Here is a 14928-nt window from a genome sequence, read left to right as displayed (position 1 = left end):
ATAGTATTATACTGAGAAAAAACGTACATAATGAGAAAGAGAGACAGAAGTTTGATGGAAGCATTTGAGACGTGCGGGGAAGAAAGATCCAACTGATTAAGACAGATAATTTTAGAAACGAAGTAGTTTTATAAGAAATTCAACAAAGAAAAAAAATATTAAAGAAAATCGGTAAAAGTAAAGGAAAATGACCAGGGCATGATTACAGAAGACATTGCTTGCTGAAGACAGTGCTGATATATAAAGCGGATACAGTAAAGAAAAGAGAAAAAGAAAAAAAAATACTAATGGATGATTTATAACTGGACAAATTTATATAACTCCGAAAGCCACAGCTAATAATAGAGATAGTTTGAGAAAAGCATTCAGTGCTCTAAACACCTGTCCTTGAGCAGAAAACATAAAAAGAATTGTATAACACAAAATACATGTCCTTTTGTACTATCGATCTATAAGTTGAATTTTAGGCAATCATTTTAATTTCGTTAAGGATATTGATTTTTTTATAAATTAAATTCTCTAAAATGATTTTGTAATTTTAAAAATCAATTCTTTGAATATTACCATACAAAAGTACAAATGAAAATAGTAACATAATTAAATTTCTCTTTTACAAAAGTAAAATACGAATTAAAAAGTACTGTTTTCATAAGTAAATTAGTTTTCTAATTAAAATAATTGTTTATTTGTACTAAAATGTTTTAATGAATTCGTTTGCTGTAATTTTTTAAAAATATTTTTCAATTTTCATTTAATTATATAAATCAATCATACGAAGTAGAAAATAAAAGAAATAACAGAAGGTCAAATTTTATTATAAAATTATATTCATAAAGTGAAATCAATGAATAAATAGAAGTTTATTCTGAAAACAATGTAAATAATTTTATGAAATATAATTTTTTCATTTTACATATATTTCCTGTATTTTATAAAGTGATAATTATAAATGTATTATTGTTATTTTATAAAACAGACAAACTCGATCAGTTTCATTAAATAAACGAAATTTTAACGTTATCAAATCAGCTTATTCTGAGTAAATTCTTTACCTGTAGGAACGTTTAAGCAACTACATTGAGGAAATTAGTACTTTTCCATAATATATTTTTAGCTTGATTCTATTTAGCGCTATTCCATTCAATCACAATAGTAGTTTAGTTCTGAATAATACAAATAATTTTTTTTGATTATCGATTATATATATATATTTTAAATTTAAATAAATTTTTTAAGAGTGGCTAAATCCCCTCACAATACTTTAAAAGAAATTATCAGAAATACAATACAGTCGACCCCCCTACAACACTGTAGATAATTCTGTTTTATATGAATTCCATGTTGTATGAGTTACTTAGATTTTACAAATACATAAACCGTTCACAGCCCGGCACACGTATTTGTAAAATCTAAGTGACTCGTACAACATGAAATTTATATAAAACAGAATTATCTACAGTGTTGTAGGGTGGGTCGATGTACTCATATCCTCTATTACAAAATTTTATGTTATATATAATTAAAATAGTAAATTATTACTACTCTATAGCAAATGTCACTGTTACATTATTGTTCTGTTACTTTATGAAAATCTTCGACTAAGAACGTACTCTTATACTCAGTACTCACAATCAATTTATTAAAAGTTAAATTGATTGTGCGTACTCTCAGATATGAAATACTGTAATAATCAATATCAATAAAACTAAGGTAATGTAGTTAGGGGAAAAACAGAAAAATAATATCTTTACAGTTAGATGGACAAGAAGTAGAAAAAGTTGAGGTANATATGATATGATATGTTTAAAAGTGTTAGAAGGCCGAACCTTACGGCATAGCCTTTGAAAAGGAAGGATGAAGAGTTTTAGAGGAAATGAGAAGAGGGAAGAAAAGTAAGGAATGATAGGAAAGTGTGAAGTGGGAACCATGGCGACATCGCGTTCCATTTATTGAGTATACTTTAGTTACAACACATGGGACATAGTCCACAGATAACAGTATGGTCAAAATATATACAGAACTGCTAAATATAAGAGAAATATATTACAAAATAAAAGCTTATATAAAACAAAAAAGAGAGAAAACTTTCAGTTATATTGATATGAATATTTCCTTTGGTGTGTGTATTGGATACATGAATTTTCCTAAAATTGAAGTGTTTGTGAATAAACAAATATATATACAACGCAACGATGGCAGATATAAGTGTAAATTTTATATTAATAATTAGTAAATTTTTCAAATTATTTTATAAAATAAATTCTTAATAACAGTTTTTTTAATAAACGAAAAGTGTACGAATTTTTTTATATAAAAACTGTTATTATAAATAATATTAGAAAATATTTCTAATAATACATACATTCACATATATACAATGCAGCTGAATAAGAATAAAGTGTAGGTTACAGTTTACATTAATTATTTTATTAGTGAGATAAATATACTTATATACAAAAATTTGCAACGAAAAATATCTTGAAAAATAATTTCATTTTGCTCACCATTTTTTCTTTCACCATTTGTAAGAGATGACAAGTAAATTAGTATTAAAATACAGAATACGTCTTTCATTCTTCTTCTGATGTGCGATTAACTAAAATATTTAAATATCACCTATTGTCATGACAACAAACACATCTTGTTTGACGTAATAAATGCCAATTAAAAAGAACCAATCAAACTTCGTCGATGGAGTAAATGTAAACTCGTTTCATAGTTACGTCATTAACGGTTTATTAGTTTAAACACTTTTTAATTACGTTCATTCAAAATCAAATATATGTTCGACATTTTCAAAATACAGAATTTTTTTAGGGAGACCCATAATAGAAAGGCCATAAACAAAAAGTCATAGTTCTACTTACTAAGTGTGAACCGTTCAATACGCAATTACTTATTCCTGTTGTTGTCGTTGAACTACACGTTGGAGAGCGAATGCGTACAAGGCGTGTGACGTAAACTGTCTTCATGATCACTGGGTCAGTCTTCTCAGTCACGTGACACACTGACGTGTCTTCAGAACTGTCTGCTGACAGAAGATTTCATTTTTTCGACTTGAACTTTCATGAACACGTAATAGATCTTTCAATGACGTCATTTTTAAAACACACAATTTACCTTTTTTTCGGACTCTAAAGTGACGTCCTATCACAGTTTCATGACCATTGATTTAGTTATATTTCTGGTAATTGCGTAACATTCTACAACATAACCCATCCAGTTAAGATTTAAAAACGACAATGTTTTGTTTTATTTATTTTTATTCACTTAACAGAAGATGTGTTACAATTTCAACACTTGACGATGTTCCATATTTATTTAGTTGATACGGTTACAAATACGATAACACGTTTCGGGCACTGCCACTCCTCAGTCAACTAAATATCAAAAAATGTTTATACATAAATTCTTTTTCTGATAATAGCTATAACATAAAAAACTTTTTTCCTGGATTAAACTTTTTACAATAAAGTGTTTCAAAACTTTATGTATAAGTATAACAGGTTTTACCAGCGCAGAATTTAATTGTACCTAATTTAGACAAACAACCAACTCATAAGTATGAAACTATGTAACAGAATATATATATAACCGATGTATAAATTTATTACAGTACATTAATATTAAAAGTACGTACCTGGAAATAATTTTCTTAAAAATTATTTCAAATGGTTTAAGATTAAATTCATTCTATAAAAAGGTTTTTATATTTCCGGTATACTAACTGAAGGATTACAGGTTAATAGACTTTCAACAGTCTTATACAACAGATCACTAACCATTACAGTTTACCATTACAGTTTACCATTACAGTTTATCACTAACCATTACTATCATTTAATAAACAATAATCATGAAATACAGAATTTATTCTATTATGTTATAATCTGATATATGTTCTTTAAATCTTACATCCAATTTCCGTTTTTTCTCGCCTATATAAACATTAATATTGCTACAGGTACATAGAATTTCATAAACAACACTTCTTGTTTTCCCTTTTTCATGTTTACTTATTTTTCTTAGTTGTTTCGCCCTTAATCTAGACTGTAATCAATCAAGCAATCATCATCAATATATATTATATTGGTAAGTGTACAGTACAGTGTGCGTGCTGCTAAAACTCAAAAACGAGACCTGGTACGATCAAGGGAGTTATATCGTGTGGTAGCACTCTATTCCCCATCCATGAAGAAAATTCCCGTTTTTACCTGAATGTTGAAGATATAAGGGCTGGAAGTTTCGCCCTCTAGGCATTTCTAGAACAGTCCAGAACATTCGAAAGTGTTCGAGAGTGTTCGAGACCATTCCATGACATTCCAGTAAACTTTCGAATGTTGTGTAATGTTATGGAACATTGTGGACTATTCGAAGCCTTTTTTGTATGGGTGAGACTACCCATTGGTGAGGGTACATAAAGCAAGATTCGTCGTCGGTTCGAACGTCAGTTTCTTATCAGTGACGAAGAAAAGAACCGAAAAAGAAGTAAAAAAGTAGTGCAGTGAGTGAATAAAAACAAACAGTGAAATGTGAATAGTCAAAGTGATAAAGAGACTGAATATAAATCGAGAAATAAAGTGTGTAAAGTGTACTTAGTGTATTTATTAATAAAACGTTAATTTGATTTATATTTTATACAATGCCCAAACTTAAAAGAGAAGGAGCTCGTGCCAGTTCTGCATTTTCTTTTGAATATTAAAGTTGATATCGTCGACAATCTTATTTTTAGTTGCCAAAATTGCCCTTTGCATAGTAAAATAGCCACTCCGAATAATAATAATAATAATCGCAGAGTCCAAACCGTTAGGAGTTGTAGGTTGAAATTTGGTACAAGTTAGGGTGCGTCGTGAGAACGTACGCTAAGAAGGGATTTTTTGAAATTTTCCCCGCGGGGAGAGGTTCTTAAGTAACAATTGAAGTGTTAAGAGAAAGCGACGTGCAAGATTTACAGGCGCAGATGCGGTGTTTTGCGTTTTTGCGGAAAATCGAATATATTTTTAGACCCATGTAAAAATTCTCTAATTAGTCTTGAAACGGGGGACCTAATTCTTTCATTTTGTGAAAACGGGTAAGATTGGCTATAATTGAATCTTAACCTTAAATGTTTTCGAATAGTCGAGGACTGTTATGTGTGAGTAGTGGGGGATGACTTTTGGAGACGTGTGATGCACATGCTTCAGTTGACTTTTTATGAGTAAAAGTGTACGGATAACAGAAATAGTAGAAAGTAAAAAGTGAATAGTTAAGTGTGAAAAGTAAAATATACAAAACAATGCCAAAGCGTAAGAAAGAAATTTTACGGTCTCGAATCATATCTCAAAGGCAAAAGATGACGCGGTGAAATGAAACCACGGAAGAAATAGAAGTACGTGTAACATTGCTACCAGAAAATTATCAAAGAGACAGAAATAAGCAGATAGAAGAGCAACTTGAAAATTATAGGGAAACACATCGAATCAGAGAAAGATTATGTAGAGGAAGAGAAACAGACTTATATATATATATATAAATCCATATTACATATAAATGTAGAAATAAAAACCAAGCGAAGCTGGTACTTGCAGCTAGTTTTTCATAATTTGGTGCTAGTTTTACGCTTATTTTTTCAATTCTTCATCTATTTTTTCCTTTAGACCTCTTATATACGGAAAATTAATATATCTGATGTTGTCGTTTGTTTTTATTCTTTCATATTTCTTATCGCTTAGCTTTTTTTCTCGTAGGTTTTAATTATTCTGTTGGGGTAGCTATTTAACATAAACTTCCTTTTTAGTTCGCTTCTATTTTTATTTATTTCCGTGATTCTACTGGTTCTTGTTTTAATTTTTATATATTCATGTTAAAAATATTCATTTTTATATACGTAAGTATGTTAGAAGTGTAACGAATTGTTTTATTTATAGAACATTGTTTTTTGAAAGGAGTAAAGGTTATACTATTATTGTTTTTTTTAATTGTTACTTTAATATTCAGATTAATTACTTGTAACGATACTCTCATATTATATAGATATGTTTATAATTATAGGAAATTAATTATGGAATTGGAAAATAAAGAAATTAAAATTGAAACCATTTTATTATTATAGGTAAATGTCAAGGTTGCAATTTTTATAATTTTGGATTTAAAAACTGTTTAACAAATTTAAAGTAAATTATTTAAATGCAGCAAAAGTAAATGAGTGCTCACAGCACTTCAATAATAAAAATTTTGTAAATATAAGTAACGTTTCAGAATTTCTAATTAGCTTAAATTTTGCCCATCTCAGGTTTGCTATCTACACTGTCCGGAAGGAATTCATGACGGCTTTCTGCTGGATCTGGCTTTTCATTTGCTTTAATGTTCTCTTTTTTTTTTCGGGACCCGCAACCTTCATATCATTGTTATCTATAACTTTTGGTACAGCTTTAAAATACTCTTCTGTTTTCTTTTGTGAACTCAGTCTCTTGGAATTTTCGAAATCGGTTTGTAATTTTGTAAACGTTGCAAAAATTTTCTGTAATAAAGATTTTATTTGTGAATGAAATATATTTTACATATGAAAACAATTTGTTTACTAAAGACGAAGATACTATTAAATTGAATTAAAGTAATAAGGAAATGCTACACATGGGCGAACTACAATTAGGTTGCCTCCAGAGAGAACTTTCTATTCGAATATTAGCTGTTTGACACTGAAGTAAACGCAATGTCCAATAGCTAAGATTGCAATAGAAAGTTTTTCCTGTAAGTATTTTAGTATGTTGTGGTCTCTTATTCGTCCACATGTATTGCTATCTTTTCTGTTTCATTTACTGGTTTTGAAATGAGTGATTATCATCTTGTATGTAAACGTTTTTTTAATCCATGTTAAGACAGAAATTAATCGGAGAACAAACTTAAAACTCTGCAATATTCCATTGTATATTTTACGTAAAACTTTTTTTTTTCTTCTAACAGTGAGTCTTGGAAAATGTTTGTTGTCGCCTCTTGTATCAAATTATATTCGTTTTGAATAAAATTATGCGAAAGACAATAAGGAAACATTTCAAAGTGTATAACCTTATATTGCTGTTGATTCAATTTATTACATGAGTTATATTAGATACATCTTTAACTAATTATGCTGGATATCACATAAAATGCTTTTTCAATATAATTTATTAAATTTTTGTGGTTGTCGTGAAATGATGTATTTGCTTACTTAAATGTATATAAATTCGCTTTATAATTGACGAAGTTATAAATGTAATCCATCGTTATTTTTTCTTAGTATATATATTTTTATTAAGGCTGTATTTTTGTCTCGAACAGCGATATATTAATATTGTTGTTTGAATTGCTCTTATGTTAATATTTTATATTTTGAGCTAGTTGTAGTTTCTTTCGTTAATATCAACAGAAATAATTCCATATGTAATCTATGTGGATTAGAACTGTGTCCCCCGCAAGTATTCGCGCTAGTAATTTACTTTTTGGCTGTAATTCTGAGTACGATTTTCTTTCGTATTGGTATAATAATATAAAATGTACTTAAAATTAAAAAAATATCTAGTGCAAATAAACATATTGTAAAAATAAAATCGAGTAAAAATAGAAACCATCTTTCCAGGTCTAACAAGCACCTCCATGATCATAATGTGAAAATGATGACAATTTTCCTAATATACATAAACTTTTAAAATTAAAGAAATAATCTAATTATATTTGACAGTTACTAAATGGGTATGAATATTTTATTATTAATAGCCATAGTCATTATATTCAAGACAAGTATTTTTACTACGTAAGTGAAAATAACTGTGAGACAGTAATTATACTTTTAAACTGTTGAAATAATATACTCAACTCTTATTTTAGCATTACTCTGGCTGGTGACGTGGTAAATAATATGCTATACTTTTTACATTGTTTAGAACCCATACGAAATATTAAAACCTATGTATATTATTGCACACAGTTATTCTCAAATAATTTTTAAAATTACTTTGAGAATCAGACTACCGTGTTCCGCAAATACCAAAACCCGATAATTGTAGAGTTGTTGGTAGTAATAAAACAAAAATTTAATATTCACTAAAAATTAATGATAATTTTTAGTGAATATTACTGATAAAACTTATCCATATTGAAAACATAATAAAATTAATTTTTCAGTACATACCTCGAAAAATAAATCATGCAAAATTATGTCTTGGTACAAGATAAAGAATTCTCTGTATGTTCTGAATTCTTCGTGTTTTAATGATTTACCTGAACGAGTTTCGTTACCTGGATTTGCATGCACATCCCTCATGTGCTTTCGTAACTCTTCTCTCGTATCAAAAGTTCTGTTGCAGTATCTGCATCGAAATGGTGCGTTTTTCAAACTTCGACTCCAGATCTCAATAATGTGGATATTGTTTTTCAGATTGTATCCACAGAGAATGAGTTCTCTCCGATAAAAATTAGAATTTTTTAAATGCATTTTGTTCAGGTTCTTTTTGTCACACCAAGACAAAACGTTTCTGAATAGGAAACTGTAACGTTGCTCTTAACAATTGCACAATTATTTTATTGTTTCTCTATAATACCGAGAGTTAACGAATTATTACTCGGTGTACTCAGTGTATTGTTTTTTTAATCAGATATAAAATATTTTTATTAATTTTTTTTATTTTTGTATTTAGGAGAAAAGAAAACATAATGATAGAGTTAAGGTTTTGGGAGTTGTAAAATAGTAAACGATATGCAGATATTTAAAAATAAACGACTTATTTTTTAATATTTGTAAATAAGCAGGCACGTGATGGAAGTTGTTAAACTTAACATCTGAGAATCTTTTTATGATTTGTTTAAATACAAAAACTCATGTAAAACTTCGATAACAATTAGGTTCTTATGATAATAAAGAGCTTACAATTTTCCAATAAACTGTACAAACTATGTACAAGTTAGCAATGCAGGGTTTAGTATAGCTACGAACAAATAAAAATGATTCTGATGGTCAGAAAACAAATTAATTCATTTCATATTGTTTCTTATAAAAAATTTGTTTGACATTAAAACCAATTGGTTTTACAAAAACTTTTAGTAAAGAGTTATGTTAAACTATCAAGGTTTTACTGTACATTAAATAACTTTTTGTAAATATTTTGAATTATTTATGTCAGCTGAGAATACAATGTATATAATAATAATGCAAGTAGAAGTAGACTTTTCTGTTCACAAAGCTTATTTATTACGTTATTACATATAATCTGTAAATGTTCACATGAAAATACAATTTTAAAATATTCATAACCTTGCATTTGATCGTTCATTTGATCAAACTGATCGTGCTACTTGTTACCAGTTATACCGTTATTTTATTATCTTATACATATATACTTATAGTAATTCGCTCTTTTCTAATGTGCAGAAAATATATAATAAAATACTATTTGAGTTAATTATATAATTAACTAAATTCACAGCACAACGTGAAAAACTGTGATGCAATTATATTCTTCATAACAATAGAAAGAAAAAGAAAAAGCAGCAATGAAACTGACCTTTTACATTTATGTCAACACAAAACCTATATATATCAAGCAATCTATTAGTGGCAATGTTTGAATCGTACTCGACCAAAATTAACAATTCGAAATTCATAAGAAAACAATAGAAATATCAATGTGTCTACGTGCAAAAACTTTAATTTTGTAGAAAAATACAAATCGGATTAATACAAAATAACAGTTTGTTCTTTCAAAAAAATATACTTCACATAAAAATAGAAATGTGAACGATAAACTACATAAAGATTTCATTGCCATGAAGTATACAAATAAGCAAAACGAAAACTTATCTGTTTTGTGTAATATGCTGCATAGTGTTACAGTATTCATCAACGAGACAAGTAGTATATGATTTATTGTTTCTGTAGTTAGAGATTGCAGGAATGGTTTTAACTTACATTAACTACAGACTCCGAAAGAATTATAGTCAAAAACCGCAACAAAAAGAACTGATCCAACAGTGTAACAGTCTAACCATAGTTTTCGTTTTACTTCTTGAAAGTTTTCTTATTTCATTATCTCTTAGCGTATATACAATAGTAAATAGTACATGCTTGCATTTTGCAGAAAATGAATTGAAAAGATCGTATACACGTTGATTGATCGTATACACAATGATTGATTTACAATATAGTAATTCGTATGTCATTATTATATTAATTAATTAACATTTAAAAATACGTTCGTCAATATAATGCTTTTTATCGTAATTGTAAATGTAAATGCACATGTTAAGCAAACAAGAAAGTGAATTATCCACTTTCTTGTTTACTTATCGTTTGCATTTACGTTTATCTTTCATAAGGAATATTGAAAGAGATAGAAGATTTTAACATTAAATACAATTGAAAACTCTGAATATATTTCATAATAAATAGATAAGTTTAAACGTTTTTAAAATTCTTGTTTGCTTTTAGTTTATTCATTATTGTGAGGTTATACTTCTAAATTATATGATAGTAGACGATTGCAGCGGTCTTTTAATAACTTGGAGTTAACAGCTATTTCGGTCAAACACAGCAGTACATCGCTTTCCAGCAAACAATTCTAAAATAAAGCAGATAACGGCTAATAAGTACCCTCCGCCGAGAAGAATGAAAGCTCCTAAGAAGTGTCGTAAATTCAATGCTTCAATTTTCGTTTCCATGTTTTCATTTTTATATCTTATTGGGAGTCGAAATCTACTGATTATTCCTGACTCAAACGATCGAGTAACTCTGCGGTGAAAAGAAAAGTAATATATATTTGTTTTTCTATTATTGTAAATAACTTATGAAGTAATAATTTACTATAGATCGGCATATATGAAATACATATCACCATGCAGAAACGTGTTTTAGATGTCCATTCGATTGTATATATGATTTACAGTGATATGCCTGTCATATATTATATCTTAAATTTTTACTAGTATAGTTTCGTATAAAACAGTTAAAGCAAACATTTTAAATAAATTCAAATTTACACTTACATGGCATCAAATTTCTTTTTCAGTGGAAACCCCTTTCTCATAGCATATCCAAATGGAACAATTGCAATTGAGTCGTCAGAAATGAAAAATAGATCGTCGGCAAGACTCATCCAGGCACGTACATATCTCTGATTGAAAATAACTGCATTTCGTCCTTTTCTCAGAGTTGGCAAAAAAGTGTCCCAATTCACAAAATTGTTGTTGGTTACGATGTGATCTCTTATATCTTTAACAATACCTGTTTTTGCTCGCTATAAAATTACAATAAACAATTTAAGTTATTAAACATTATTCCGAATTTTATTGTTAATATCAAATATATCGTTAATTAATTACTAACAAATATATAAAAATTTACCGTTATTATTCTGTAAACAACAAACTTTTCATAAGTATACAAAGAAACCTCTCCTTTCTTCATATAATCAACTAATTCCACGAATGTTCTGGGTACGGGCAATTCTCTTGGAGCAGTCAAGTGAGAAATTAATGTTCCGCTATAACTGAAGGTTAATATCAGAATTGTGATACCACAAGTTCCAATCGCAATTCTTGCAAATATTCTTTTTATATAGCTTATTTCAAATCCTGCAAGTTAAAAACATGAATGGGATGTTTGAAATTATTACGTAAATGTATGTTAATTTTTAATACCTTGATTAACGAAAGAAGAAAATATAAACCAGAAACTTGTCTTCATTGTCCAACGGCGTGAAATTTCTCTTTTGTTTAATTCGTAATTTATTATGGGTGGAAGAATTAATGTAACGAAAATCACGATAGCTGCTGTTGTTAACCAAACCTTTCATTAAAAGAGTAATAAAAATAATTCATCATAATTAAAACACTTACAGTTTCCTAGCATTTGTAGGAAAGATTTTTTAAATTTTCTGATTAAATAAAACTGAGTTAATAAAGATCTCATTATAAGACTTTCATAAAATCAAATACGAAATTTAATGCTATGGTAATGTATTTATAATTTCATGGCTAAACGTCTCTTTTAATTTATTTAAGATTAAGAAGATTGTTAAAGTTTTAATACAAAAAGTAACGCTGTCAGTTTCCTTTTCTATTTGAAAAGAAATAGAAAAAAAATAATAATGTAACAACGAAAATAACATAAGTACAGGTAAAATACTAACTTCAATTGACAAAGGTTTGAAAATTGCATTCCATCCTGGCTTTATTTGTATACGTTTCATAACAAAGCTTATAGAATTTATTCCGATAATAGGAGTGTAGTCTACAAAATCTATTATTTCACTTGAATATGAAGCATAAAAAGGATATATATCTGCTGTCTATAAAAAAAACCAAAACAATTTTATAATTAAATATTATATAATTTCTGAATGTGTAAATAAAATTATGGCATTATGTAATTTAACGTTAACTTTTTACTATTTTTTACGTTAGTTTAACAGTAAATAAATTATTATACTATTTCTTACTTTGTTAGCTAACTGTCCGAGAATTCCAGTAGGTGATACATTTGTATACGATGTTGGAGGGAAATCCAGCATTGGTTCTATTATTTTATATCTGGAAACGTATTGTTATAATAAGATATTGTAGATTTTTATAAAGTATTTACGTCAGAATTCGTAAATAAACGAGTTACACAACAGAAAACTAAAAAATTCACAATTTTCTAACAGTGTTTTAATAAATATAAATTATTTTATTTTTTACTATAAATAGAACTTAATTATTTTTCGTAAAATTATAAATAAAATTTATTTCGTTGTAATTATTTATAGTAGTTTCAATAGCGTAGATATTTTTCTGTCTAGTTCATTTATTTACTTCAGGCATTATATTCATTTTTGTTTACATAGTGACTTCGTACATCTTAAAAATATGCCTATAATAATATAATACCAATAAAAAAAAACTAATAAAAAATTAAAAAAATAAATGAATAAATAACTGAATGAAATCCGTGTGCAGCCACTCCCATATTGTGTATAAACGCTCAGGTCCATACTTCGAAGGAGTGAGGAAGCGTCGATATGACCCCAAATTAACGTCATTTTGCTGCACATGAAACGAACTCAACATGCTACACACAACGAGAAATAATTGTGACATAGTCACAATGCTCCGCTGAAATTTTTGATCATATCTTTAATTTATTTTATTAAAATATATGTTCACTGCCTCAAATTAGTAGTTACTTATCCTTGTAAATTATACTTTTCCTGTAACAATGGAGTCGAGCCAGTCATACATTAATTGTGTCCAGGAAAAAGATTTAAATTGAATTAACGTCAATTTAGGTTTATATTGGACTATACTGTTATATTGGATATTTATTTTCAAATTTTATGTACCTGACACTATTTTCAAGATTGAAAGAAGACAGATGACAGACAGCTGAATGGATAACAGTGAGAATTTATAAATTTACAATTTTTATATTGACATATTTTTACATAAATACTAAAATTTAGTATTTATTTTCATATAAATAAAAATATGAAAGTAATTAGTAAGCCAGAATTACACATTAAAGACAATTTACAGTAAACTGAAGTTTAATTTGTGGCAGTAAAAAAAATGAGTGTATCTTTCGTACAGATTTGATCGATGAGCAGATGAAACTTTGAATATCTAGCTAAAGCTATAAGTGAGATTAAGTTTATAGATTCAAAAACAATTCAATCGATATCGCGTACTATAATAATTCAACAATATATTTCTTCTATTTAAACTTACCTAAACTTCAACCTTTGGTAAATCATGTAGAAAAGTCTAAAGTCTGGAATGATTTTATCGTGCGGAGTATTTTTATACCTAGATTGCTAGTTAAAAAACATGTATGTATGTATATATGTTAGTACAATACAGAGAATATATATTAAAAATTCTAAAAATAAAATTTTCATACCACTGCTATCTTCACTACGTAAGAGTTTTCATTTTCTGTTAAAATGAATTGATAACTTTTATTATTTTATATTTATTTCAGGAAAATTAAACAATTTCAATCTTAATAATATAAATACAGTATCTATTAAAGTCAGATTATTAATACAAATAACAACAGAGGCGGATCTAAGTTTTTCGGGGTCTAGAGCTTATTGAAGTCTAATGGGGCCCCATTTTTATTAGATTAAGCATCTTTCAATTAGTGTTTAAAATTTATTTTTAATAACATCAGAATCAGAGTTGAAAAATATTTTTTTATAAAATGGTGTTAGATAATAAACTTTATATCCATGAATGCTTATTGTTAATAAAAAAAGGTTTAAAAATTTATGATGATAATTTAATTTTTGTGGTTCCTTGACACTTGGGGCCCAGGGCTTAAGCTATGTTAGTTCCTATGTACCCCTGAGTACCAATATCAAACAGTAAAGAATCGATATGGAGTTACATAAAACATCAAAATTCTAATAACATTTATCAGTAATTTTTTATGTCAACAACAAAATATATTATTTTAATAATTTGTCAAATAAAATTCGTACAAAAGATGATTGTATCCTACTCACCTTCGTCTACGATGCCTTCTGAAACTGAACAAAGGTAAATTATTAGCAAAGTACAGAATATTTTGGTTTTCATCTTATGTTTTCTATTTCATTTTGTTAAATGGATTTTAACAATGTTTATCATGTCATTCCTATTTGCATGAAAACAATAACTATTGCATATAAATTATTTTTGTTTTCTGTAAACATGAAACATTATTAATTAATCTGCTTGAGATTTTATTATATTTTTCATTTCTAAGATTGTATTTACTGTAGACTTGTGGAAGCCAAACTGCCTACAGTCTATCTTGACTATTATCTCCTGCTTAGTATATATTGTGAACACAGTTCTTGACGCTCCATTCTTTTCAGAATAATATTAATATTATTCTAAAAATAGTAAAATATTATCTCTATAATATTATCAGTTTTTAAAATAAAAAGTTCAGAAAAG

General features: G+C 27.7%; 2 protein-coding genes across 2 annotated transcripts; both read right to left on the bottom strand.

The window, feature by feature from the left end:
* Positions 1-6098: 6098 nt before the first annotated feature.
* Positions 6099-8553, bottom strand: LOC111612602. The gene is made up of 2 exons (XM_023353832.1): positions 8147-8553; positions 6099-6499 (listed from the first exon to the last, which is right to left on the bottom strand). The coding sequence occupies exons 1-2, from the start codon at positions 8447-8449 to the stop codon at positions 6281-6283; spliced, it is 522 nt and encodes a 173-aa protein (XP_023209600.1). The 5' UTR covers positions 8450-8553; the 3' UTR covers positions 6099-6280.
* Positions 8554-10451: 1898 nt separating this feature from the next.
* Positions 10452-13911, bottom strand: LOC111612595 (glutamate receptor ionotropic, delta-2-like). The gene is made up of 8 exons (XM_023353827.1): positions 13886-13911; positions 13714-13799; positions 12447-12537; positions 12138-12296; positions 11647-11794; positions 11351-11580; positions 10993-11243; positions 10452-10738 (listed from the first exon to the last, which is right to left on the bottom strand). Exons 2-8 carry the CDS (start codon positions 13737-13739, stop codon positions 10516-10518), a joined length of 1128 nt encoding a protein of 375 aa, XP_023209595.1. The 5' UTR covers positions 13740-13799; positions 13886-13911; the 3' UTR covers positions 10452-10515.
* Positions 13912-14928: the final 1017 nt, after the last annotated feature.

This window comes from Centruroides sculpturatus, unplaced genomic scaffold, assembly GCF_000671375.1.
Source record: "Centruroides sculpturatus isolate CEXI.00-Female unplaced genomic scaffold, Cexi_2.0 scaffold1415, whole genome shotgun sequence".
NCBI lineage: Eukaryota > Metazoa > Arthropoda > Arachnida > Scorpiones > Buthidae > Centruroides > Centruroides sculpturatus.
This window is presented reverse-complemented; position numbering and strand designations above follow the sequence as displayed.